This window comes from Lotus japonicus, chromosome 5 (genome assembly GCF_012489685.1).
Source record: "Lotus japonicus ecotype B-129 chromosome 5, LjGifu_v1.2".
Taxonomy (NCBI): domain Eukaryota; kingdom Viridiplantae; phylum Streptophyta; class Magnoliopsida; order Fabales; family Fabaceae; genus Lotus; species Lotus japonicus.
The window spans coordinates 18,525,147-18,552,664 of NC_080045.1; the positions used below are offsets into that span (position 1 = coordinate 18,525,147).

Below are 27,518 nucleotides of genomic sequence, written 5' to 3' on the forward strand. Positions count from 1 at the left end.
ATTAAAGAATGAAGAATTGTATTTAAATAAATTTTTGTATTAATTGATGTAACATCCAGTGACAATTTTTTAATCTTTCATTTCTGCCACCATAAAAAAAATTCCTAAATACGCCCCACTCTAATATTACATATTATTGTATAAATTGTTCCCTTAAACTTAATGACATATATATATACACACCACCTAGTTGTGGGGTTCACAATTGGGCAAAGTTTGCAAAACATCTCAACCAACATTATTACTTATTAGTTATTAGTCAATAAATTTTGGTTAGGTGATGTAAGATATAACAAAGGAAGGTTTATTTTAATCTTTTCTAAATAATTTGACTTGAATTGAATAAAAGAATTAGAGTAAATACACTTACCCCATTGAGGTTTGCCACAAAAACACCTAGCCCCATTCTTATTGAAAATATACACACCACCCCCACTCTATTTAACAGAGTTAAGTTACTGTTAAATTGATCATATTATAACCCTAATAAGACTAACCACACTTAAAAAAAACTCACTTTAACCCTAATCAAAGTTGCCCCAACCCATTCTGCACTACACGCGGGAATTAGAAACGTCTTCTCAATTTTTTCTGCGGGTTCTTCCCCTTTTTTTTTTCTTCTTCTTCTTCCTCCTTTTTTCGGTGTTTAACGAAATCTGACAGATTTCCCTTTCTTCTGTGAGTTCTTCCCCCTTTCTTCAATTGTTAGATTATCATTTGGTCACTTAGATAATGAAACAGAGGCTGGTTTTGTTTTTCTCCGTTGCAGGTTGTTCCATAAGTCTCTTGATTTTGTTCCATATCATTGGTCTCTTAGATAATGATTATCATTTGTCTACTCCAGGTTTCCTCTGTTGCAAATATTTGAGCTTTTATGCTTCTCAATTGTTTTCGGATGGGATTTTGCTTTTCACATATGTCATTAGAAGGTTTACCTGTTCAATATAATGTTATGTTTTGGGGAAAAAATGTTTGCAGGTCTCTTTTTTTTTTAACTCAAAAATGTTTGCAGGTCGTACTTTTTCCCTTCTAAAAATGTTTGCAGGTCTAGAAGGGACTAATTGGGATAAAAGTGAAAAGAAAGTAACTTATAGTTTCAAAAAAAAGTAACTTAGATTTATTCTTCCACAGTTAATTTCTAGAAAAAATTTAAAACAATGATTTTTAGAAGGGAAAAAAACTGGAAAAAAAAAACACACTCTAAATTATAATTTTTCTATTTCTAAATCTTTCAATAATTTTTTATATGATTGTTAAAATAAAATAAAAATAAAAATTTAAAAGCTTAAAAATAATTAAAAACATAACTTTGAGTATATATTTAAACATTAATAATGATATTTTTTTTAAATCATTAATAATGATATTAGAATTTAGACTTTAAGCACCAACCAAGATCAACGTCGGAAAAAAAAATGGAATATGTTGAGTAGTGATTTTTTTTTTCACGTAAAGTAGTGATTGTTATATTAAAAAAAAGTTAATAATGATTGTGAAATGTTTTTTTTTACTAACCATGGTTTATGTTGAGGTAAATATTAGGTATAATTACCAAGTCTAAGTCTTATGTGGTCCAATAATATTTTTCTAGTTTAACATGTGTCATAAACTATAAATTTCTAAGTCACGTGTCATCAATAGGTATGATTTTGTCAACATAATGACCAACTCCGGCAAGATGCTCTACTTTCGGAAGAATCATCATCGCCACCACTTGATCACCCTCTCTTTCGGAAGAATCATAACACCGAATCTCTTCTTCTGTCCACAACGTTCACCATTCTAGCACTTGATTCCCATCGTTGCATCGTCGTGCCATCACCGACAACAATTGCAGCACCACTACCTCAACTCTCTCACAGGATATTGGACTTGAGATGAAATCCCCAAAATGCAGCTCTACTAGGGATTTCCCAAACCCAACAGATCGCTCTTCCTCATCTACCTCTACTTTCGATAGTTTTACGGCACGCATGGCATGGATCTGAATGAACAAAAAAGGGGTGAATATGACAAAAGTGAGGAGGATGAAGGCATGAATTATAAGGAGAAAGAAAAATTTGAAGCAAGGGATGATGTTTCCCTTTCCATTGATGACCTTGAAAGGATCGCTTTATTTCCATATTAAGGACTCTTTTCGCTTAGTTCGGAAGAATCACTGGAACCTTTGTTCGGAGAAGAATAGAAAGAAAACACGCATATTTAAAAAATTTCTTCAATTCAGTTAAGCAAAAAACCTGAGAAAGAGAAGAGAATACAAGGGTGAAACCTACGAAAAATAATATCTCCCTATAATCGGACATAAAAGACAAGTAGGCTGATATTTTAACTAATTCACCTAAAATACCTTCATCTTTTATTTCATCATAATACTAGTAAAATGATGGTTCGTATAAATAAATTTTTAATTAAATATTTTTATTAGAAAAACTAGGATTTTTGCCCGTCTCCGTGCGATGCACGGACGATCAGTTCTTCAATTTATCAAATTTATTCAATCAATTTATTTAAATCTTCAAAGTGAATTTAAAATATACTCTTAATAGATCTATTTGTAACAATGTTTCATCCACAAGTTTCGAACCCTGTACCATTCACACTTAACCCTTTCGATCCCCTACGTCAAATTAATCCTATCACTTCGGCTAACATTCCCAAAGAACCTTAACTTTCACTTCAAATTTGAAGTCCAAAGCTAAATAATATCGTCTCTAAAATACTAAGACATGTAATAGGAAATATATTCCAATCTTCAAAATGAATCAAAAATATCCATAAAAATAATAGTTAAACTATTTTAATCTAATAAGTTCAAATGATATCCTAGCTTTACAAATAACTTACTCACATCCACAAGTTTCGAACCCTGTCCCCTTCACACTTAACCATTCTCATCCCCTACGCGAAATTAGTTCTATCACTACGGCTAACATTCCCAAAAAACCCTAACTTTCACTTCAAATTTGAACTCCATAGCTAAATAATATCAACTCAAAAATACTAAGACATATAATAGGAAATATATTCCAATCTTTAAAGTGAATCAAAGATATCCTTAAAAATAATAGTTAAACTATTTAAATCTAATAAGTTCAAATGATAGTCTAGCTTTACAAATAACTTACTCACATCCACATGCTTCGAACCATGTTCTCTTCACACTTAACCCTTCCCATCCCCTGCGCGAAATTAGTCCTATCACTTCGGCTAACATTCACAAAAAACTCTAACTTTCACTTCAAATATGAACTTCAAAGCTAAATAATATCAACTCTAAAATAATAAGACATATAATAGGAAATATATTTCAATCTTCAAAGTGAATAAAAAATATCCTTAAAAATAATAGTTAAACTATTTAAATCTTATAAGTTCAAATGATAGTCTAGCTCTACAAATAACTTACTCACATCCACAAGCTTCGAACCTTGTCCCCTTCACACTTAACCCTTCTCATCCCCTACGCGAAATTAGTCCTATCACTATGGCTAACATTCCCAAAAAACCCTAAGTTTCACTTCAAATTTGAACTCCAAAGCTAAATAATATCAACTCAAAAATACTAAGACATATAATAGGAAATATATTCCAATCTTTAAAGTGAATCAAAAATATATTTAAAAATAATAGTTAAATAAAAAATATCCTTAAAAATAAAAGTTAAACTATTTAAATCTAATAAGTTCAAATGATAGTCTAGCTTTACAAATAACTTACTCACATCCAGAGACGGATCTATGTAGTGGAGTATGAGGGCAAATGCCCTTACTTAAATATGAAAAAATACAATAGAAAAAAAATTTGAGTAGTAAAAGTATGTGGTTTTTTATGATTCCTTTGATAAAAATTGCCCACACTTATATTCCACATTGCTAAATGCTCTCACTTGTGTTCCACATTACTAAATGCTCTCACTTGAGTAGTAAACTTATGTGGTTTTTATGGCACATTTGGTAAAAGATGTCTTCACTTATGTCTCCTTTGATAAAAAATGTCCTCACTTCTAATAAAATATGTTAATTTTTTTATTACGAATTTATATGTATAAATTACCCTCACTAAATAAAATTTATGGATCCGTCACTGCTCACATCCACAAGCTTCGAACCCTGTCCCCTTCACACTTAACCCTTCCCATCCCCTGCGCGAAATTAGTTCTATCACTTCGGCTAACATTCACAAAAAAACTCTAACTTTCACTTCAAATATGAACTTTAAAGCTAAATAATATCAACTCTAAAATAATAAGACATATAATAGGAAATATATTTCAATCTTCAAAGTGAATAAAAAATATACTTAAAAATAATAGTTGAACTATTTGAATCTAATAAGTTCAAATGATAGCCTAGCTTATAACTTACTCACATTCAAAAGCTTCGAACCCTGTCCCCTTCACACTTAACCCTTCCCATCCCCTGCGCGAAATTAGTCCTATCACTTCGACTAACATTCACAAAAAGCCCTAACTTTAACTTCAAATTTTAACTTCAAAGCTAAATAATATCAACTCTAAAATAATAAGACATATAATAGGAAATATATTTCAATCTTCAAAGTGAATCAAAAATATACATAAAAATAATAGTTGAACTATTTGAATCTAATAAGTTCAAATGATAGCCTAACTTATAACTTACTCACATTCACAAGCTTCGAACTCTGTCCCCTTCACACTTAACCTTTCCCATCCCCTGCGCGAAAATGGGTAAAAATTGAAACCCCTTTAAACCTTGAAGAGTGGCGAGTGGGATCTGAGGGTTGGAGTGACGACCCACTTCACTTCCCCTTCCTCCTCAATATTTTTCTTTTACCCATTTTTCATTTCATTCAAATTGGTAAAATGGGTTTTGTGCTAAATTGTTGTTTGTGGTGGTTAATGGGTCTTCCATCGTTTTCTCCCTTTTCAAGTTTTAATTCTTTTAGTTAGATTTGATGGTTATTGAAGGTGTATTTTTGCTTTTTGGTTTTAGAGGTGAATGGACTTTGTAGTTCTTTTGATTGGCTGCATTTTGCTCAAACCATGATGTGCAACCATATGTTCCAACATCTGGAGCAACATGGTGGAATTTCATATGTTGTTGGTTCAGTCGTTAAAGTCAAGTTTGTTGTGAGGTTGCTGATTGTATGGGATTCATAAGATTTATTCTATGCTGTGCGTTTTATCTTCTGAAGGCGTGTTTGTTTTAATCTTGGCTGAAGTAACAAGATTGATAACGTGTGAACCAAGTCTATCTCAAAGTTTGAATTCTGTTTTACTTGGTTCTGTTATTTTATTCTGGTAAGATTTGATTCCTTGAAGATTCTTTCCAAGAAGCGTGTTAGTGGACTCTATGACGTTCAGCCCATTGAAGATCCAAGCCTCAAGTGAACGTCTATATAAAGGAACTTATAAACCCTAGCTGGATACGGATTCAGAGTGCTACATACTGATCTTAGGGTTTTTATTTGTGAGTCCTCTTGTGAGTTTTGTACCAACTTAGTGCTTTCGTTCATCAAAGTACTAAGTTGATTTGTTTAGTTGAGTTGTAATCTCATCAAACTTGTTTATTGATAAACATGACTTGATCGCTGTGGCAGTGGTCATTAGGGGTTAGAGAAAGTTTTCTCATAGCTTAGAGGAGAAGGGCTAAGCTAGATTCACTTGTGTAATAGTGGTGGACATAAAAGAGGCTCTATACTAAGGGGGAGTACTTAGGTATAGGAGGGACTTTCATGTGACCTGTGAGCTATTATTTGATAGTGAATTGACTCCTGGATTGGTATCCTCCAGACGTAGGTGATGTTCACCGAACTGGGTTAACAACTTCTTGTGTTTGTCTGTTTAACTGTTTGTTTATTTTTTAATACTCTGATTGTGTTTTGTTGTGCTACACATTGTTGCAACATTGTGCATCACATCTGTCCTAGGTGAATACGAATTTCAATTGGCATCAGAGCAGGCACCCTGTTCTGGTTGGGTGAGCTCCAAGGAAGACAGATTCGGTTCAAATGGACAACTCAAAGGAAGGTGGCTCTGTGAATAGACCACCTATTCTGGATGGCACCAACTACGACTACTGGAAGGCTCGTATGATTGCGTTTCTCAAATCAATTGATAGCAAGACCTGGAAGGCTATTGTCAAAGGTTGGAAACATCCGGTGAACATACCCAAGGAAGGGTCATCTGTTGGTGAGTTGAAACCTGAGGATGAATGGAACAAAGAAGAGGATGAGGAGGCGTTGGGTAACTCTAAAGCGCTAAATGCTATATTCAATGGAGTGGATAAAAACATGTTCCGATTGATCAACACTTGCACTGTGGCAAAGGATGCTTAGGAGATTCTCAAGACTGCTCATGAGGGGACTTCCAGAGTTAGAATGTCAAGGCTTCAGATTCTAACAACTCAGTTTGAGAACTTAAAGATGAAGGAAGATGAGACCATCTCTGATTTTCATATGAGACTGCGTGATATGGCAAACTCCTCTTTTGCTTTGGGAGAACAAATGTCAGAGGAGAAGCTCGTGAGAAAGATTCTCAGATCTCTTCCTAAGAAGTTTGACATGAAAGTAACTGCTATTGAAGAAGCTCAAGACATAAGCAGTATCAAGGTGGATGAGCTTATTGGATCCTTGATGACTTTTGAAATGACTCAGAATGATAGACCTGAGAAAAGAAATAAAAGCATTGCTCTTGTCTCAAGCACAGATTTAGATGATGATATGTCTGATAATGAAACTGGTGAAAGTATATCAGAAGCCATAGCTTTTCTGGGAAGAAAATTCAACAAGGTTTTGAAGAGGCTGGATAAGCGATCGAGGCCAAATGTGCAAGACAAACGGCTTGACAACTTCAAGAATCAGCAATTTCAAAGAAAAGTGAAAGATGAAGACAAGACAGGAAATGGCCGAGGGGTTCAATGTCATGAATGTGAAGGTTTTGGCCACATCAAGGCTGAATGTGCCACCTATTTGAAGAAACAAAAGAAAGGGATGGTCACCACTTGGTCTGATGATGAATCTGATACAGAAGGTGAAGATGTAACAACAAACAGAGTAACTTCATTCATGGTTAGATGTGATTCAGATGATGGGGACAGTGACAAGGAGATCTCTGATGAGGAACTTGCTGAAGCCTATAAGCTTCTCTACACTAAGTGGAAAGAAGCATGTATCTACGGTCAGCAACAAAAGAAGCAAGTCTTTGAGCTTCAAGCTGAGAAGAAGAAGCTAACTGAAGAAGTGGCCTTATTGAACTCAAAAATGGAAGGAATGACCAAGTCCATTCGCATGATGAGTAAAAGCACTGATATTCTGGATGAAATTCTTGATGTTGGAAAAAGTGCAGGTGATAAGACTGGGATAGGATTTGATTATCGTGCTGTTAACAAGGCAAGCCAGAACATGACCAAGGAACATGTGCAGATTGGAAGGCAATCAAATGTTAAAATGTGGAACCGCAGGCCCCAGCAATCAATTACACATTCGTATGCTCAAGTCAGGAACTATCAAAATTCAACTTGGAGATGTCATTATTGTGGGAGATTTGGTCACATTAGACCATATTGCTTCAAGCTTTATGGATATCCTATACTTCAAGATGTATCACGAGAGTATGAAAAGAAAAGTCCAGGCAAAAGCAGGTGGAAGCCTAAGGTTAATGCTACTGCTCTCATTGCTCACACCTCTCTGCGTGCATCATCAAAAGAAGACTGGTACTTCGATAGTGGATGTTCCAGACACATGACAGGAGTGAAGAGTTATCTTGAGAAAATGAAACCACATGCTAAGAGCTTTGTTACTTTCGGTGATGGAGCCAAAGGAAAGATCAGAGGAATTGGAAAATTGTCTGACACAGGATCTCCAAACCTTGACGATGTTCTGTTAGTTGAAGGATTAACTGCAAACTTGATCAACATAAGTCAACTTTGTGACCAAGGCTTGAAGGTGGTGTTCAAACAATCTGGGTGTGTTGTCAAAAATAAGAACAAGGATGTGCTAATGAGAGGAGCTAGATCAAAGGACAACTGCTACATATGGACCTCTGAAACAACATCCTTGTCTGCTCGATGTTTGATGTCTAAGGAAGATGAAGTTAGAATCTGGCACCAAAAGTTAGGTCATCTGAATCTTAAGAGTATGAAAAGAATTGTTGCTGAGGAAGCAGTTAGAGGAATACCAAAGTTGAAAATTCAAGAAGGAAAGGTTTGTGGTGAATGTCAGATTGGGAAGCAAGTCAAAATGTCCCACCAGAAGCTACAACATCTGACTACATCAAAAGTACTCGAACTACTGCACATGGATTTGATGGGGCTAATGCAAGTGGAAAGTCTGGGAGGAAAAAGGTATGTTTTTGTCTGTGTAGATGATTTTTCCAGATTCACTTGGGTAGAATTTCTGAAGGAGAAGTCAGACACCTTTGAAGTGTTCAAAGAACTATGTCTCCAAGTGCAAAGGGAAAAAGGGAGTGGGATTGTTAAAATAAGAAGTGATCATGGAAAAGAATTTGAGAATGGTCAATTTTCTGAGTTCTGCTCCTCTGAAGGAATCTAACATGAATTCTCTGCTCCTATCACTCCTCAGCAAAACGGAGTGGTTGAAAGGAAGAACAGAACATTGCAAGAATCTGCCAGAGCTATGTTGCATGCTAAAAATCTACCATATCATTTTTGGGTTGAGGCCATCAACACTGCCTGCTATATTCACAATCGTGTCACTATTCGTCAAGGAGATACAGTCACTCAGTATGAACTATGGAAAGGGAAAAAACCTACAGTGAAGTATTTCCATGTATTTGGCAGCAAGTGTTACATTCTGTCTGATAGAGAACACAGGAGAAAACTGGATCCTAAAAGTGAAGTTGGAATATTTCTGGGGTATTCTGGAAACAGCAGAGCATACAGAGTTTATAATATTCGTACGAAAGTCATGATGGAATCCATTAATGTAGTTGTTGATGATACATCCAATGAGAGAACGGGACAAGCTCATGATGAAGATGATCTACCATATGAGTGTACAAATGTGGAACCAGATGAGCCAGCAATTCAATTCCCAAATGAACAAGAAAACACTGTCTCTCAACCGCCTTTAGCTACCAAAGAACCCTCTATTAGAGTTCAGAAGATACATCCAAAGGAAAATATCATTGGTGATCTGAATGATGGGGTTATTACAAGGTCAAGGGATCTAGTTTCTAATGCATGCTTCATATCAAAAGTAGAACCAAAGAATGTCAAAGAAGCTCTAACTGATGAGTTCTGGATTCAATCCATGCAAGAGGAACTGGGACAGTTCAAGAGGAATGAAGTGTGGGAATTGGTTCCAAGACCTGATGATGCAAATGTTGTGGGAACTAAGTGGATATTCAGGAACAAGTCTGATGAAAGTGGTAATGTGACAAGGAACAAATCTCGTCTAGTTGCTCAGGGATACTCTCAAATAGAAGGAATAGACTTTTATGAAACTTTTGCTCCTGTTGCTCGTCTTGAATCTATCAGGTTGCTGTTGGGAGTAGCATGTTTGCTGAAATTCAGATTATATCAGATGGATGTCAAGAGTGCATTCTTGAATGGTTACTTGAATGAAGAAGTCTATGTGGAACAACCTAAAGGGTTTGTAGATCCAAGCTTTCCAGATCATGTGTACAGATTGAAAAAGGCTCTGTATGGCTTAAAACAAGCACCTAGAGCATGGTATGAAAGATTAACAGAATTTCTTATCAACAATGGTTATGACAAAGGTGGCATTGACAAGACCTTGTTTGTTAAGAAAAATGGCGGTGAACTTATGGTAGCTCAAATTTATGTTGATGATATTGTGTTTGGTGGCATGTCGAACCAGATGGTGGAACAATTTGTTGAACAAATGAAATCTGAGTTTGAAATGAGTCTTGTAGGTGAATTAACTTACTTTCTGGGACTTCAGGTAAAACAGATGGAAGATACCTTATTCATCACACAAAGTAAGTATGCTAAGGGGATTGTTAAGAAGTTTGGTCTTGAGAATGCTGGTCACAAAAGAACACCTGCTGCAACTCATATCAAGCTCACAAAGGATGAGAAAGGTACTGATGTGGATCCTAGTTTATATAGAAGCATGATTGGAAGTCTTTTGTATCTCACTGCCAGCAGACCAGATATTACTTTTGCAGTTGGAGTTTGTGCTAGGTATCAAGCAGAACCAAAGACTAGTCATCTCATTCAAGTGAAAAGGATCATTAAGTATATCAGTGGTACAAGTGATTATGGCATTCTGTACTCTCACAACACTAATTCAGGGCTAACAGGTTACTGTGATGCAGATTGGGCTGGAAGTGCTGATGACAGGAAGAGCACATCAGGTGGATGTTTCTTTCTTGGAAACAATCTAATCTCTTGGTTCAGTAAAAAGCAAAATTGTGTCTCTCTCTCTCTACGGCAGAAGCTGAATATATAGCTGCTGGAAGCAGTTGCACTCAGTTGATGTGGATGAAACAAATGTTAAAGGAGTATAATGTGCAACAAGATGTTATGACATTGTTTTGTGACAATTTAAGTGCTATCAACATATCCAAAAATCCAATTCAGCATAGCAGAACAAAACATATTGATATTCGTCATCATTTCATCAGGGAGTTAGTTGAAGATGGTACTGTTACTTTGGAGCATGTCTCAACTGAAAAGCAGTTAGCAGATATTTTTACCAAAGCTCTGGATGCCACACAGTTTGAAAAATTGAGACAGTTATTGGGTATCTGCTTATTTGAGGAATTATAGCAATTAAAGGGATTTTGGTGTGCCAACGGCTATTTTGTCATTACTTTTGAGGCACGCTTAATCAGGAATTTCCATTGTTTCTTGATAACCTCTCCTGCAACCTCCACTGCACAACTTCAAATCTCTGAAACTCACTCCAAAACCATCCATCCTTTTCTTGAAGACCCGTGTTTCCTTCTTTGTGTCCTCTTCACCATGAGTCAAGACTCTAGCAAGAAACTCACTCCTGAGATGAATGCTTACGGGGTAAAGGTAATGGGTTTGAAATCCAAAACTCCAAAATCTTCAAGGGTTTCAAAATCCTCTCCTCATACCTCTGAAATCGCAATTGCTCAAGGTATTCCTCAACCATCGTCTGATCCGAGCAAGAAGAAAGGGAAAAAGGCACTATCCAAGTCAGATGCGTCCAAAGCAAAGAAGAAGATGGTAACGAGAAGCTCTGAGGCTACCCAGGGAGTGAATTCCGAGGCTGAAATCAACCCAAGTACAGGTGATGATGTTGCTGATCTTCGTATCACTGAAGTGTTGGAAACTCCTCTCAAGGAAGTTTTACATGCATATGTAGATCCAATTGTTCCATCACCAAGCAATAATCAATCAAGCCACGGTGTTGATACTGATTGCAACAAGGATTCTGCTCATCTTGAGGAAGAGGTAATGGTTCCCAACTCTACTTCCTCTGTTGATAAAGATATGCATGTCGAGGGTGTTCAGGATGTCATTGAAAACTCAGAATCTGATGAGGTGTTGATCAACACCCTTGGTGCTTCTGCTTCTGTTGCTTCAAAGAGGCAAAAGATGACTGTTGTTCGTAAGTACTCTACGCGTTCCTCTGGCAAGAAGTTAGGTTTGGGTTTGAGTGAGAACAAGAAGCGCAAGAAGGTCATTATTCTTGATGATGATACTCCTGTTGTACAGAATGTCAAGAGAAAGGTTCACAAAGATAATGCTACTCCTGTTGTTGATGAGACTCCAACTGTGGAGTTGGATAAGTCAGACACTAGTTCTGCTGCTCGAAAGCGCAAGATTGGGAAACGAATTCCAGAAAATGTGCCTGCTGCTCCTTTGGATAACATTTCCTTTCACTCTGAAGAAAGTGTTGGTAACTGGAAGGATGTTTATCAGCGCAGGATTGCTCAAGAGAGGGAATTGACTGGTGAGATTTTGCATTGCCAAGAAATTATGGAACTTATTGAGACTGCTGGGTTGTTGAAAACTGTTACTGAGATTGGTGGCTGCTATGACAAGTTGGTGCGAGAATTTATTGTGAATGTGACTACAAATTGCACTGAGTCTGGGCATCCTGATTTCAGGAAAGTTTTTGTGCGTGGTAGGTGTGTACATTTTTCACCTGAGATCATTAATCAGTATTTGGGAAGGAGCACTATTGCCACAGGAAATGAAGAGCTGTCCTTGAGTGCTATCACTAATGAACTCACGGCTGGTCAAGTTATGGAATGGCCTTTCAAAGGCTTGTTGTCTTCTACTCATTTGAGTGTGAAGTATGCTATCTTGAATCGCATTGGTGCTGCAAATTGGGCTCCTACCACCCACAACTCAGATATTTCTTCAGGTTTGGCAAAATTAATTTATCTGATTGGTACTAAGGCTCAGTTTGATTTTGGTGAATATGTCTTTGCTCAAACTATGAAGCATGCTGACACCTTTGCTGTCAAGCTCCCTATTGGGTTTCCGTGTTTACTTTGTGGGATTATCTTGAGTCAACATCCTCAAATTCTCCTTGTTGATGAGGTTCCTAGCAAGAAGGCTAGTCTACTCACTATTGATTACAGGCTGCTAGCTGGTGCCCATGTTTCTGATGTTGCTGGTTTGGCTGAGATGACTCAGGGGGAGGGTACTTCCTCTCACAAGACTCCTGAGACTCCTATTGCTGCGCTTATTGCGGTGTCTAAGATGCTTCAGGACACAATTACTAGTTGTACATTGAGGAAGAAGAATGTGGACACTCTCATTCTGCAGTTGACTAAAGGCAAGAGACCTCTTGACGAAAATGCTGCTGCTAATGATCAAAATGATGCTGGTACTTCTGATGATGACACTAATGCTAGTGATTAGTGTATTTGTTCATTCTTCATTCAATCTGGTTGTAATATTTTGTTGGCTTCTGCTGGCTCTCTGCACCCTTTGACAAATTCTGCTAATAAGGGGGAGAATGGTACTGTTGTTTGTGTTTGTGCTGTTGTTGCTGTTGTTGAGTGTTTTTGAGTTTCAGACTAAGTATGGTGCTCTGTTTTTCGACTCAGTAGTGTGTTCAATTCATCATATGTTGTGTGCTGTTTTGTGTTAATGGATGAGTATTGTTGTTTTTGCATTGTTTGACTTTCTGATCATGTTTTAGCAAAAATTTGCCAAAGGGGGAGATTGTAGTTCTTTTGATTGGCTGCATTTTGCTCAAACCATGATGTGCAACCATATGTTCCAACATCTGGAGCAACATGGTGGAATTTCATATGTTGTTGGTTCAGTCGTTAAAGTCAAGTTTGTTGTGAGGTTGCTGATTGTATGGGATTCATAAGATTTATTCTATGCTGTGCGTTTTATCTTCTGAAGGCGTGTTTGTTTTAATCTTGGCTGAAGTAACAAGATTGATAACGTGTGAACCAAGTCTATCTCAAAGTTTGAATTCTGTTTTACTTGGTTCTGTTATTTTATTCTGGTAAGATTTGATTCCTTGAAGATTCTTTCCAAGAAGCGTGTTAGTGGACTCTATGACGTTCATCCCATTGAAGATCCAAGCCTCAAGTGAACGTCTATATAAAGGAACTTATAAACCCTAGCTGGATACGGATTCAGAGTGCTACATACTGATCTTAGGGTTTTTATTTGTGAGTCCTCTTGTGAGTTTTGTACCAACTTAGTGCTTTCGTTCATCAAAGTACTAAGTTGATTTGTTTAGTTGAGTTGTAATCTCATCAAACTTGTTTATTGATAAACATGACTTGATCGCTGTGGCAGTGGTCATTAGGGGTTAGAGAAAGTTTTCTCATAGCTTAGAGGAGAAGGGCTAAGCTAGATTCACTTGTGTAATAGTGGTGGACATAAAAGAGGCTCTATACTAAGGGGGAGTACTTAGGTATAGGAGGGACTTTCATGTGACCTGTGAGCTATTATTTGATAGTTGTTGGGTCCAGGTGGGCCAGCATCCTGCCTGCAGGTAGCATTCGAAACGGGGCGCTGTCTGCTACGCTATAAGAAATAACGTTGCGCCCTCACTAACACCAATTGGTTTTGGCGTAGTGGTAAGCGCGTGATCCTACAAGTGGTATCAGAGCCAGGTCCCGTGTTCGAATCCCACGGAAGGCATGCTGTGCAGCTAGTTTGGCTGGTAGGTGCTGGGGGGGATTGTTGGGTCCAGGTGGGCCAGCATCCTGCCTGCAGGTAGCATTCGAAACGGGGCGCTGTCTGCTACGCTATAAGAAATAACGTTGCGCCCTCACTAACACCAATTGGTTTTGGCGTAGTGGTAAGCGCGTGATCCTACAATAGTGAATTGACTCCTGGATTGGTATCCTCCAGACGTAGGTGATGTTCACCGAACTGGGTTAACAACTTCTTGTGTTTGTCTGTTTAACTGTTTGTTTATTTTTTAATACTCTGATTGTGTTTTGTTGTGCTACACATTGTTTGCACTCACTGAATCCCTCCCTTCTCCCTTCCGGATCATCTCTCTGTCAACCAAATTGGACATCCAAGCCTCTGAAGATGGATTTTTTTTTATATACATATCAATATGCAGTGTAAAAGAACGATTTTTTATTGTAAAGTTTGAATTTTTATAAATATGCAAGGTATATATCAGTTCTCATATGTATTGCTATGCTTTATACCCTAGTTGATGCAAGCTTCCTCTGCTTCTTCCTCTACTTTACTTTCTCCTTTGACCTTCCAATTAATTGTAAACAGTGAAAAAGTGAATGATGGGAGTGAAGTTGTTGGTAGCGTATGGAAGGGAGAAGTTCCATGGCAGTATAGTTGGTGGTGGTGTGTGAACAGTGTAAGAGAGACATGACACTGCAGTGATGTGTGGTTAGGTGAGGAGTAGAATCAGCCGTTGGATTGAAATCAATGGCTCAGATTAGAAATTTAAATCAATGGCCAGGATTGAAACCTTTCTTAGGAATAGTGATTCCAAGGGATTGTTTTAAGTAAGTATAGATTAAAACTACTTTTTAATTAAAATTTTTATTTAAGGATAATAACATCATTTCAAAATATACCGTCCCCATTCCACTCTAGGCGTGTATACAAGGTTTTAAATATCGGAACGTTACATGAAAATCGGCCGCAACATCTCGGTATCGGTGGCCACCGATACCGTTACAGGGCGATATAACGGAGCTACGGAAAATCGCACACAACAGCCGCAACAGAACGATTTTGCGGCCGCAACAGCCACCGCGTAACGGCGCAACAGCCGCAACAACGTTCTTCACCCTCATTCATGGCGTCTCTGTCAAGGTTTACCGCAATCTTCGTGCTCCCGACAGAAGCAAGCATCAGATTCTCCAGTCTTCTTCAAAGCCACCGATCTTCTTCAAAGCCACCGATCTTCACGCTATTCGTCTCCGACCCTGAGATCAGGGGAAGTATCCCATAACCCACCCTTTAATCGACTTGTTTATGCCAGATCGATGGTCTGTTGGTTATGATGAGGAGAGAACGAGAGATCTAGGTCGAGAAGGAGAGAGAAGACCAAGCCATGGCCAAACTAGTTGTGGGTATGAGGCACTCCATGGAAGCTGTTGTTATCAGTCGTGATTGGTGTGAAATGAGAGAGAGGAAAGTTGTTTGAAATAAGAAATTGGTAATTGATATTGACCATTGGATTTATGTTAGTGAGATGTTATTGAGACCCTTGGATACTGATCTGTGTGGGTGATAAAGATCTCTTTTGTCCCAATGGGTGATATGGGTTTCTATGGATAAAACATGTACTATTTTCTATTGAATGACAAACACGGCAGCACCACAATTTTCTTTTCACTATTTGCATTTTCCATTAAACTATAGATATTGTGCTTCTATGGGTTTCTCTATTTTCTTTACTTTTTGAGATCTAATGAAGATTTAAAGTATATGTTATGAGTTTTTGTATAGTTTAGAAGTTACTATTATGATATATAATATAAGTTATATAATAATATATATACTTTCACATAATTTATGAATTTAAACATAATTTGTGAAAATCTGGGAACCATTCACACCGCAACCACGTGACCGTGACCGTGACCGCGACCGATATTTAGAACCTTGCGTGTATATAAAGTGCCATTTCTCAAGCACATGCTGCACCCCAACAAAATATACAAGCAGCATTACTATGGTCTATGGCCTGCATTTCCGATGAGCCCAAAACGGAGGCTGCCACCACAATCTCCGCCGTCCACCCGGACATAATCCATGCCAACATCCTCACGCGGCTCGACGGCGCTGCCCTCGCCTCCGCCGTGAGCTCGTGCTCCCAATTTCGCACCCTCTCTTTCCATGAAGACCTCTGGTCCAACGCCTGTCACTCAACGTGGCCCTCCACCAGCTCGCCACGTGTCCGCCAAGTCATCTCCACGTTCTCCGGCGGTTCCCGCTCTTTCTTCGCAGACTCCTTCCCCACCTTTTCCACAACAACCGCCACCGACGCCGCTGCTCCGGACCAAACACCGGAGCTGATCTCCGCCGTTGATATCTTCCACCGCGACCGCCTCATCCTCTCCAAGGTGGTGGAGACCGAGACCGTGACGGGGTGGTTCCGGGGCTCGCCTTTCCGGGTCGACATGCTCGACTCGAAGGACGTGGTTCGGACGGTCTGCAAGGACGACACGTGTCGCGACCTGAGGGTGAGCTGGATCGTGAACGACCCGGCGAGGAAGCGCGCGGTGAACGTGTCGAGCGGAGAGGCGGTGTGCGTGGAGGAGCACTGGCTGAGCGGCGAGGTGCGGTCGCGGTTCGCGACGGTGGTGACCCGGAAGAGAGGGATGGCGGTGGCGCTGTGCAGCGTGGTAGTGGTGACTTGGTGGCGGCCGGGAGGAGGGGAAGAGGTGAGGGAGGTGAGTTTGCAGGTGGAGGACATGGATGGGAAGCTGCTGAATGGGAGGGATAGTTTGGTAATTTTGATGAGGGTGTTGGAGGGTGAAAGGAGGAGGGGGAAGAAGGAGGGTTTCTGCAGTTGGAGTTACAGGGAGTTTGTGAACATGAAGAAGGAGAGGGAGGAGGAGAAGGTGAGGGCAGAAAGAAGATTGGACATGCTGCTGTGCCTGTGTGTGGGGCTCATTGCATTAACCTTTACTGCTCTCTTTGTTTTGTGGAGATGGAAGAACTTACTGTAGTGTGACACTTTACCAACATCACTACACTGGACCCCTTCCTGTCTTTGTTCTACTTCAAAATCGAATGATAGAATATCATTAATGAAAATCTTTTAAGTTAATAATGGTGTATCTATGGGAATTCTTTCTTACTAGAGAAAAATAGAAAGGAAAGATATAAGTGATAAATGTAACCTATTATAAAATATATATGATAGGAGCTGAGACATAAGATATAGAGAAAAATAAAGTGTATGAAATGTTTTTTTAGTTTCATGGAAGACTAAGCCTATTTAAATGTTTTATTTAAGTGTTTTATTCTGAATCGACATTACTACTACACTAATAATTAGGGGTGAGCCCGGTTGGGTAGGGTCGATTTTGAGCCTAAAATACTCCCACCGCTGGCAACACAAAAAGTTGAACCAATATGTCCATTTAGAGCTTCAGATTTGTCGGTTTCAATAAGGATGGGCCAACGGATACATCGGGTGGGTTTAAGCGGGTTGGGTATGTGTTGGCCATTTTTTGACAATTTGTTTTCGAAAAAAAAGAACAAAGAACCCTAAAGAAATTCGACGAGAAAGAGAGGCTTCTTCTTAGTTGCTAGCCAGACTGGTAGAAAAAAGCATCACATATATGAAGTCATGAACATTAAAAGTTGTTGAGCCACCAAAAGAAGAAAAGAAAAAAGATGAGAGCTTTGTTATTTTCTATAGCCGTTCAACCTTCCTGCAGATGTCCACGCTTTCTCTCCGATCTCGCATCCACCATGACCAACACCCTCCAAAGATAGCGCCATCGTTCAACCATGATCATCGTCGTTGACCACCACAAATCGGTCACGAACTGGCAAGTTGCTCCTCCACTACTACTTAGCATAACATCAAAATCCGTCACTCCTTGCTTCTAATGTCGTTCACGGTTCACAAACTTGGACCGTGGATAGCTCTTCTTCACAAAAGATAGCAGGTTACTATGGCTCTATGAAAAAAGGGAAGGTTTGTTGTATGGAAGGTATGTTAAAAATGATGATGGTAAAAAGATAGAAAGATGATGGAAATGGGGTAGCCACTAGCCACACACAAATGTGTTTTCCTTTTCTGATAACATGTGGTAGGATAGTGGGTGCGTTTCACGCTTTTCAAGAGATGAACATGACATTGAATAGACAAGACAAAATGTATTGAAAAGACTGTAAGGCTATAACCTATACGTAGAAAGTAAATAACATATTGACATTCAAACTCTACGTAGTACATACATTCAGTCGGGTTCGAGTGCCACGAATGGAAAAATTTAGACCCGCACCTGTCCAGACACTACCACAAAAAGGGGGTTGGGCAGCAGCTATGGGGTAGCGGTTCAATGTTAGTGCTGCCCAAGTGTTATAAAAAAAAATTACATAAAAGCAACAATTTTTAAAATTAAAAAAAATATAAAAACTCTATCTTATATGGAATCGCTACCCAAGTTGCAATTCTGGTTGTTAGGGAGCGGTTAATTGAACCACTACCCAAGTTAATATATTTTTCCCTAAATTAAATTTCACAAAACCCTAACCGCGAATCCCTTTTCTCTTCCCTCACTCGACTGCACGCTGCAAACCTTGCTCCCTTGTAACCTCTCCCCATCTGAACCACAATCCTCCGCTGCTAGTCCACTTTTCTCAACCCTTGCTCGATGCCGTAACTCTTCCTTGCTGTTGTAACTGTCGCACATTCTGCAGTGTTTCCTTCACTTCCGCCAGTGCTCGACGCTCGACACAAGCTCGACAGTCCGCCGGCAGCGCACCCACCACACCAGAGGCTCCCCTTCAACGACTCTTCCTCTGTGATAAGGTCAGTTTTTTTCTTGTTCAGTTTTCTTCCTCGCCTGCTGTATGTTCCCTATTTTCTTTGAAAGAAGATGGGAGTTTCAATTTCCATCTGTGGGTCTTGTAAAATTGTGAAATATGACTGATCAAGGTTGTTTGTGTGTTGAAAAGAACATTGACTCAAATTGAATATTTATTATTGTTAGAATTTTACAAAGGAAACAACCTAAATGTTCTTGCTGGTGTTTTCTGGTGTGGTGACATCAAAAGTGTTGTGTTGTGTTCTGGTTTGTGTCTCTAAGCTGGCCAATTCAAATTGGGGCTGAATGCTATTTGGTTTTGTAGTTTTTTAAATGCTTTTCTTTTCATCTTGGGTAATCTAGCCTTTAGTTTCTAGGAGTTTTATCTTTAGCAGATATATGGATTTGTAATTTGGGGGTCTAAAACTTGTTAAGTTTTTTGGAGGGCTGTTACTGTTTTCTTCTGCATAATTCTGAGGCAGATGCAGATACCTTGCAGATTGGTAATTTGAAGGCCCTTATGTTTCCTTAAGTTTCTTTCATTTTTCATCAATTGATTGGAGTTCAAATTCTCTTGTCTGTTTGGGATCCCTGTAGTTACAGCCATGGTATTCTCTCTTTTTGGACCAGAATTGAAGACAGTGAGGCCTTGGTGTGTGTCGTTGCTGCACTGAATTTTACCACATAGATCTTCTAGTTTTTTGTTGGTTTACAAGCTGCTACCTGCAATTCTAACTTTCACTACTTGGTCTCGTGGTTTGGGTTTTGGAAGGTTATAAGCTTTGTTTATTTGCATTGGTCTTAGTTATTATATGACCTTGCTCTGTTCTGTTTTTTACTCTGTTCTGTCCAGTTCTTTTTCTTTTCCTGTCTCTTTATATGTATATGGGATTGAAGTACCCCTTATACTCCCTTCAATGAATTTGTTATCTTTGGTGATAAAAAAAAAAAATTCATCCTACTTGCGCTTACTTCCTCAAGGTTGAACGATTTGAAAAGTGAAGGTTCAAATACGCTTTCTTTTTCTGATGAAAAACTTTACTTAAATATACACACACACAGTGCTAGCTAAAAAGCTTTGTGAATGCCACATTGTTCTGATGTGTCTTCATTTTTGGGGGGTTTACAGATACTCTTTCATATAATGCCTTGTAACATTGGCTTCCAGCTGAAATTAAGTTAACTTTGCTCAAAAAAATAATGGCATGTTTATAAATTCCTCTGTCACTGCAAGGATAAGTCTTATACAAAAATGCTAGATGCCTTTAAATTCCTTTTTGACTAGGATGGATCTTTGGTAGTGCGGTTGTAATTTTGGCTTCAACCATTATAGTAACAAGTTTTCTTGGTAAAAACTGTAGGGACTTAATGCATGTCAAAGTCATAACTTATGTAGCTTTTGAAGGGAGAGAAAATTTGTATATAACTTTTAACTTATAGATGCATTCTATTTTAGTGCATTTTCAGACTTAAGAGGAATATCAAATTTTTCTATTGAATTTGTGGAGACCAAAAAAGGATGTGTGCATGTTGAAGGATGTCTTCCATTTTGAGATGATGTCTTGATTCCTTTTTCACTTATGCTTTGTAGTTCATGCTCGAAGACTACAATCCTTGAAGGCACTTACATATTCTCCTTCAACCAACTCTGAAATTTTCTCCAGATTGTATAAAATTGTATTTGGGATACTAGAGAAGGTTCGTGCTTTCCTACTAGAGAAGGTTCGTGCTTTCTATGTATATTAGATATGGACTTTCGCACATTTATTTTATTTTTCCTGTATCTATGAAAATTTAATTGGTTTATGATGTTTAGTCATGGCTTCTACCTAAGAGTTCTATTGGCTGATATATAAAGGAATTGGAGAAATTCATTATTTGGATAAAATTTTGTACCTTCGTTCCTTGAAATTAAAAAAACTAGATTATTATAGTATATGGGCATTCTTCAGATTTTCAGGTCGGTGATACTCTGCAATTTTCAGAAAGTTATTTTGTTTCCGATTTTCAGGTTGGTGATACTCCACAAAAGAAAAAGAAAGGCATACTTGGTGCTAAAGGTGTGATAAAGAAGTAAGATCATGGCTTTGAAGCTTTCTTTCTTTTATCCTTATATACATGTTTTCTACTGGTTTTGTCTCTCCTCTTATTTCTTTTTTAGTGTTTTTTTTTTGAAAGAAAGAATTGTATATTGAAGAAAACTTGTTAACACTCCTGATATTCGAGAGATCTAAGCCTTTGCTACTGTGAAGGAAGACTAATTGCAAGGAATGAAAGGTGATTGATTTTTATATATCTTTATCTAATCTAAATAATTCTATCAGAGATGTTTTTGATACCAGGAAAGAAAATAGTCTGCTGTTGAATGAAAGTTCTATGTTGCCTTTGCTACTGTGAAGGAAGACTAATTGCAAGGAAACAAGTTCACTGGTTGTTTCATTTGGAGAAATGGTAATAGACTATGCCTACCATGAGAGGAATGTCACTGACAATGTAGTTGTTGGTATCTAGTTTCGAGGATCTCAGATCTATGGAATTTGTTTTGGTGGACGATTTTTAATTAATTCGGTTGCTAGGTGTAGTTTACAATCAATGTCTGCTTATTTAGTTTATGGGTAGAATTTATTTGAGATTTCAGAACTATGAAATTTGTTATGGTTTTAGCAATTATATGGATTGAGTATCAACTGTGAAATTAGTAATATTGCTCTAATTTTATTGGTTTCTTTTGTCAAAAAACGAATTTATTGGTTTCTGTTAAAAAAAGGGACTAAATTAAGAAGAAGAAAGAGTAAGGTAGCAGTTAAACCGCAGCTAATGTGTAGGTAGCGATTAAAAAAAAAAAGAGTAAGGTAGCGGTTCTTAAAAAAATATTTCCGTATTTGCGTAGCGGTTATAACCGCTGCTAATGTGTAGGTAGCAAATGAAAAAAAAAAGGAGTAAGGTAGCGGTTCCGGAAAAACAAATTCCACACTTGCGTAGCGGTTATAACCGCTGCTAGTGTATAGAGATGGGAACCGGTTCACGGAACCGCTACCTTAATTTTAATTGCGTACCGGTTCAGAACCGCTACCCAATTTTAGCAACGCTGAGTTTAGCACCACCCCCTTAACCGCTACCCAACGTTGAACTTAACCGCTACCCAAGCCCTTTTTTGTGGTAGTGAGAGATAACCGTTTGTAACCTGTATCTTTCACCTGTACGACCTGAAACCTGTACTGATCCGCCCGAAAAGCTTCAAGCAGCTTCGATTTTTTCGGGTAGTGGGCGAGTCCGGGTTACATGGTCAACCCTACTCATAATGTATATGTATACGTGTGATTGAATTGCGATTGACTTTCATCCACTCATGGTATTGGTGGGAGCGCTTTTTCCATTGAAAACTTTTTTATGACCTCATGATTGTTATCATCTTTTATACTCTCTGTTCCTTATTACAAGTTATTTTTTGTGAATAAAAAATTGTTCCTAAATACACCCTTCGTTTTAAAATGGTTGTTGTTTTAGTTTTTCACATATTTTCCGAAATTGTAATTCTTTTAAGAATTCAAGACTAACTTATCACATTTTCTTTCATATATACTTTCATTTAATATTATATCTCTCATCACCTACCACCTTCAATTCTCACCAATAACTATCATTTTCTCTCTTTAAAAAAAACTCAGCTTAAAATATGAATGTCGTAGTCAAATTTTATATCAATTAATAAACTTTTAAATCGTGTGCATTGCCTTAAACAACAATAATTTTGGAATGGAGGGAGTATAAGTCACTTTCTAATATCTATGAAGCATTAAATAATTCTTTCCAAGTTCAACCTCATATTTAATATGAAAGAGATGGTGAGATTTTGGAAAATTAACTTGGAGAGAGAAATTCATTGAAAATTAAATAAGGGTAAATTAGGAAACTTAATAATTTCATTTACAAATTTATTTTAACTAACTACTTTTCTTAATATAAGATAATTAGGTAAAAGTGACTTATAATAAGGAACAGAGGGATTAACTAATAATTAAGAATATTATTTAGTGCAATAAATGTTATAGTCATGATAGATACATATATAATAATGACTTTTAATTTTTTTTTCCAGATTTGGTACAATGTAAACTATTATGGGACACCTCACCTTATGATGGTATATGACCGCCACAAAGTGTTATGACAGGCAAAATTCGTCACAAAATAAGGTGTCCCATAAAGTGGTTTATTGAACGTGCGAAAAACACTAGAAAGGGGGGGTTTGAATAGAGTTTTTGAATCTTGGATATACTTTTTCTGCTTTTTCAAAACTCAAAGATAAAAACTAAGTGCTGAAAGATAGGAAGTAAAGCACACGAGTATTTTATCCTGGTTCACTTGAGATAAAAGCTCAAGCTAATCCAGTCCACCTGTGAAGGTGATTTCTTCCTTCTTCTGATGAAGGCAATCCACTAAAATCAATGAGTGTTACAACTGCACTTTGCAACCTGCTAAGTGACTAACAATACACTGATTTTCTCACTAGTATCCTCTTAAGAAGCTGATCTATCGATCCTCTTAAGACTAGCTAAATACTGAATCAGCCTTGATTCAGTCCTCTCAAGATCCGACCAACCTTGGTCTCTTGATGAACTTTACAATATGATGTAAAAGGTTTCGGGTTTACAAAGAGTGCTTCTAACAAGCGAATAGTAAACTCAGAAGTTTAAGAACAGTGAAGAAATAATGCTAAGAGAATGGTTCGTATATGTTGAATATTTTCAGCAAAGTTTCTTAGCTTCTTTCTTCTTTCTTCAGCCTTTATATACTCCAAGACTTGTGATGTAGCCGTTGCTAGGGTTTTATCCGTTGGAGTGGCAATTCTGTAATATCAGACTGCTAGGCTGTACAAGGTAGGTGGCGGACAGACTGAGACTTGTACGATGTTGTACTGTGATAGCGACCTGTCCTCTCACCGGTTGACTTGAGATCAAGGAGCTTCAGATGAATGTAGGTGAAGCTTCTGATCATCGTCAGATTGAAGCTTGGAGTCTTCTGACCATGCAACTTCTGCTTCTGAACAAGTTCCTCAGAACTTCTGATCGTCAGAGCTAGAATAGCTTGGATCTTCAGAACCAACTTCTTGCAAGTCTTCAGAACTTGAGTCTTCTGCTTCTGGACCGTTCCACTGGAACATCTGGTCTTCAGAACTTCTGACTTGAGTTCTTCAGATCTTCTTGAGAGCTTCCATCTTCAGAACTTATGAAGTATTTGCCACTGTTCAGAACGAACATGGTAGGATAATGAGCTCTCTTTTTAGTAACCCTTGGTTCTTCTTCTTCTGAACAAATAGGCTTGGGTCAGATTCAGAACCTGTTTGTCACAACTTAAAAAGACAAACGTTAGGGTACCACAATTGTTCATCATCACAAACCTTAATTGTAATCATCAAAACATAGAGATGCAACCACTGATCAAACCTTGATCTTACAATCTCCCCCTTTTTGATGATGACAAAACAAGTATTTTGATGAACAATTTTTACACAATAAACTGAATACACAAGAGAGAAAAGATCAGAGATTAAACTTATCCTTGTGTAACAGTTTGCTATGCTCTTTCTGAATCAAGGGCAGCACCTGATTCTGAGCTAGGGTCTCCCCCTGACTCCCCCTGAATCTATGACTTGATGAATTGGTGAATAGTTTAGATTCGGAGTCTGGTTATGTGATCATATTTTACGCTTGAATAGATGTATACTCATCAGAAGTGATGGTTCAGAACTTAGCGTATATCACATAATGACATAGAGTCTTGTTCAGATATAATTGGAATAAAGCGTTAGAAGCAAGATTAGTTCAAAATGTATTCCTTATCTGAGACGCTTGACAATATCTATGTGCTATAAGTATTGATACTTGTTCTCCTCTACTGGTTTTATATAATATAAAAATTTATCAAAACCAATTTATGTACTCCCCCTTTTTGTCATAATCAAAAAGAGTGAAAAACACAGACAACAATAACAATAACAGGAAATGATGCAACTAAATATGTTATTATTACTGAACGGAGAAGAAGTACAAGGGAGAGAGAGGAATGAAGAAGACTAATCTTAGATAAATAGGAACGCTCGAGAATTCTTCAGGGAGAGAAGGTGAAGGTGGAGGGGACGAATGTCCTGATCAATTGAGGCTAACTGAGCTGCTTCTCAATAGCTTGAGAGATCTTAGAAGAGGAAAGATTAACACTCCATGGAAAGACTTGGTCAAATACCAAAGTCTTGAGTTCAGAAATCAAATCGACAGAAGTCATTCTTGAACAAGGAGTAATGAAACAGAATGATGAGGGAGTGAATTGCTTTGTGATGAAGAGGAAGGATGGCGAAGATTATAAGGAGAAAAGGTAACAGAAAAACATGCAGAAAACTTATCAAATCATAAAGGCATGTAAGTTACTAAATGGACGGTGCATTGAATCAGATAAGAAATAATTAAACATAGTCAGCATAAAATAAATGCGGTCATAACAATTAAATGTATGCATGATAGAGATGAGGAATCATGGCTTGGAAGAGGAGGGAAGGTTTTCCATTAGATACTTCATGATGGCCTCCATTTTGCTTGATGATTCTGCAATCTGCTTGCTTTGCTCAGTCTGAACTTGTCCTTGTTGCTCAACCATCTGAAACAATCGTTGCTGATCATCTTGAATCCTGTCGATCCGGGCAGCTAAAACGGCAACTTCTGGAGCTGGAGCAGAGGGAGGAACATCTGATGCTTGTGGATGAGTGGCAGCTTCAGCTTCTGAAGTTATAACAGTATCAGCGTGAATCGGCCCTTGTTTCAGAACCTCATCAGCATCTGCATCTTCCAGAATAACTATACCATCTGTGCTTTCTTCTTCTTCCTCTGCTGAAACCATCTCAACATCCTCTGAGGTACATTCAGAGACAACACATGATCTTTCAGCCATAGCTCGTCTCAGAGGCTCACACACTTTGTGCATCACTCTCTGCCTCTGCTCATAGGCCCTCTCAGATGCATCATGAACTCTTAGTCTTTTCTCCCTGCTAAGCTGCTTCTGAAGTTCATAACCTTTTCCTTCTGACCAACTCTCAAATGCAGACCATAGACTATCAACAAGAGAAGCATCAAACCGATTATCAGTTACCTGATACAGCCAGTTCACCCTTCTGATTGCTTCTGCAGAAAACTCCTGAATGAGTTGAGGAAGATTCTGAGGAAGGAAGGAGGTGGCCAGGGTCAGAACAGGCTGAGGAGTTCTGGCAGCATTGGAGCTTGAAGCATTTGATTCATCCATGTTCTCTGAGATAGTGAAACCAATCTCATGGACCTTCTCTACGCCTGAGTGATCTGATTCATCCATATACTCAGCTTCAGAAATAGTATCTGGCCTTTGCCTTGAGGTGACAGTCTTCTCAGGTGAAATGAAACTCAGATCCTGTGAGTTGACTGCTGAGTAGTTAGACAAAGATACATAGGAGGTCTCAGCAGCATCTGGAATCCGATCTTCAAAATTGGAAACAATTTGTTGAAGAGGCTTCACATTGAAAGGTGGCACAAGGATCTGGACATCATCATCTTCCTTTTCTTTCTCAGCAGGGATCTCACCAGTCTGGGTTATGAGAAAGGTGTGTGGAGTAGATGCTGGCTTGGAAGTGAATTGCTGAACTAAGGTCTTTAGAGTTGCCTCACTTTGAATAATGCCTTGAATGAAGGAATTTAAGGGAGGTACTGGTTCAGTTGGGATGGATGTGGAAGAGGTGTAAATTGGAATGGAAGGAATGTCTGTGGTAGCTGTTTGGATGGTTGAAATAGGAGCTTGAGGTTCAGCTTGTGTGTGAGTTTGTGTTTCAGGTTGAGTGGGTGCTGTTTGGGTTAAGGTGGGCATGGAAGTAGATATAGGCAGGGGTTGTTCAGGTACAACTACTAAAGCAGAATCAGAATTAATGCTTTCAGTAATTACCTTAGCATGGCTTCTGATAGGTGAGGTTCTGGTGAGTTGGACAGCCCTTGCTGGATCAGAAGTTCTTTTAGATCTTCTTTCACGTTGTACTTCTGAAGCAGATTCAGAAGCTTGTTCTGCAACTGTCTCTTTCTGCTGAAGGGGACCTTTCAGAGGCAGCTTTCTTCTTCTTACCAAGTGTACCTCATCAGAATCTGTGGATTCTTCAGCCTCTGAGGAGTCTCTTATACCCTGAATTATATTCTGGATGATCTCATGGTCATCCTGCTCATCTTCCTCTTCCTCAAGAATGATTTTGCGTCTCTTAGCCAGAGGCCTGTCTTCATCTTCAGTTTCCTCACTTGAGAAGTCTTCACATGTGTCTTCTGAGCTTTCAGAATCAGACATTTGTTGTTGTTGAGTTGAGGTTCTCTTCAGAGACCTTTCAGAAGATGCTTCCCTGATGATCACGGTCTTGGAAGCAGCCTTCTTCTTTGCAGGTTCCTCTATCAGAATCCCTTTGCCCTTAGGATCTGAGGGCTTGCTGCTTGTTGCTCTTCTGGATTTCCTAGTAGTCAGCTTAGGAGGACTTTCAGGAAGGGTGTTAACGAATTCTGTAAGGGTGATAGGATCTCCTTGTCTTCTGAGCATCCTTACATATTCCAGAATGCATGCTGGATTGTCCTTC

At 38.4% G+C, this 27,518-nt stretch overlaps 2 protein-coding genes and 1 long non-coding RNA gene across 3 annotated transcripts; all 3 read left to right on the forward strand.

Moving 5' to 3' along the window:
- The first annotated feature begins 10,931 nt into the window (after window positions 1-10,931).
- On the forward strand, window positions 10,932-12,812 carry LOC130719229 (uncharacterized). Its single transcript, XM_057569861.1, has one exon. The coding sequence runs from the start codon at window positions 10,932-10,934 to the stop codon at window positions 12,810-12,812; it is 1,881 nt and encodes a 626-aa protein (XP_057425844.1).
- Window positions 12,813-16,087: 3,275 nt separating this feature from the next.
- LOC130719230 (probable F-box protein At2g36090) lies at window positions 16,088-17,080 on the forward strand. Its single transcript, XM_057569862.1, has one exon. The coding sequence runs from the start codon at window positions 16,088-16,090 to the stop codon at window positions 17,078-17,080; it is 993 nt and encodes a 330-aa protein (XP_057425845.1).
- A 1,708-nt stretch (window positions 17,081-18,788) lies between these two features.
- On the forward strand, window positions 18,789-21,035 carry LOC130717186 (uncharacterized). Its single transcript, XR_009012259.1, has 3 exons — window positions 18,789-18,900; window positions 20,487-20,617; window positions 20,907-21,035. It is a non-coding gene; the product is annotated as an uncharacterized LOC130717186 (long non-coding RNA).
- The last annotated feature ends 6,483 nt before the right edge of the window (window positions 21,036-27,518 follow it).

Bases quoted from the DNA above. Each gene is read 5' to 3' on its own strand.
- LOC130719229 (XM_057569861.1), top strand. From the start codon at position 10,932: ATGAGTCAAGACTCTAGCAAGAAACTCACTCCTGAGATGAATGCTTAC.
- LOC130719230 (XM_057569862.1), top strand. From the start codon at position 16,088: ATGGCCTGCATTTCCGATGAGCCCAAAACGGAGGCTGCCACCACAATC.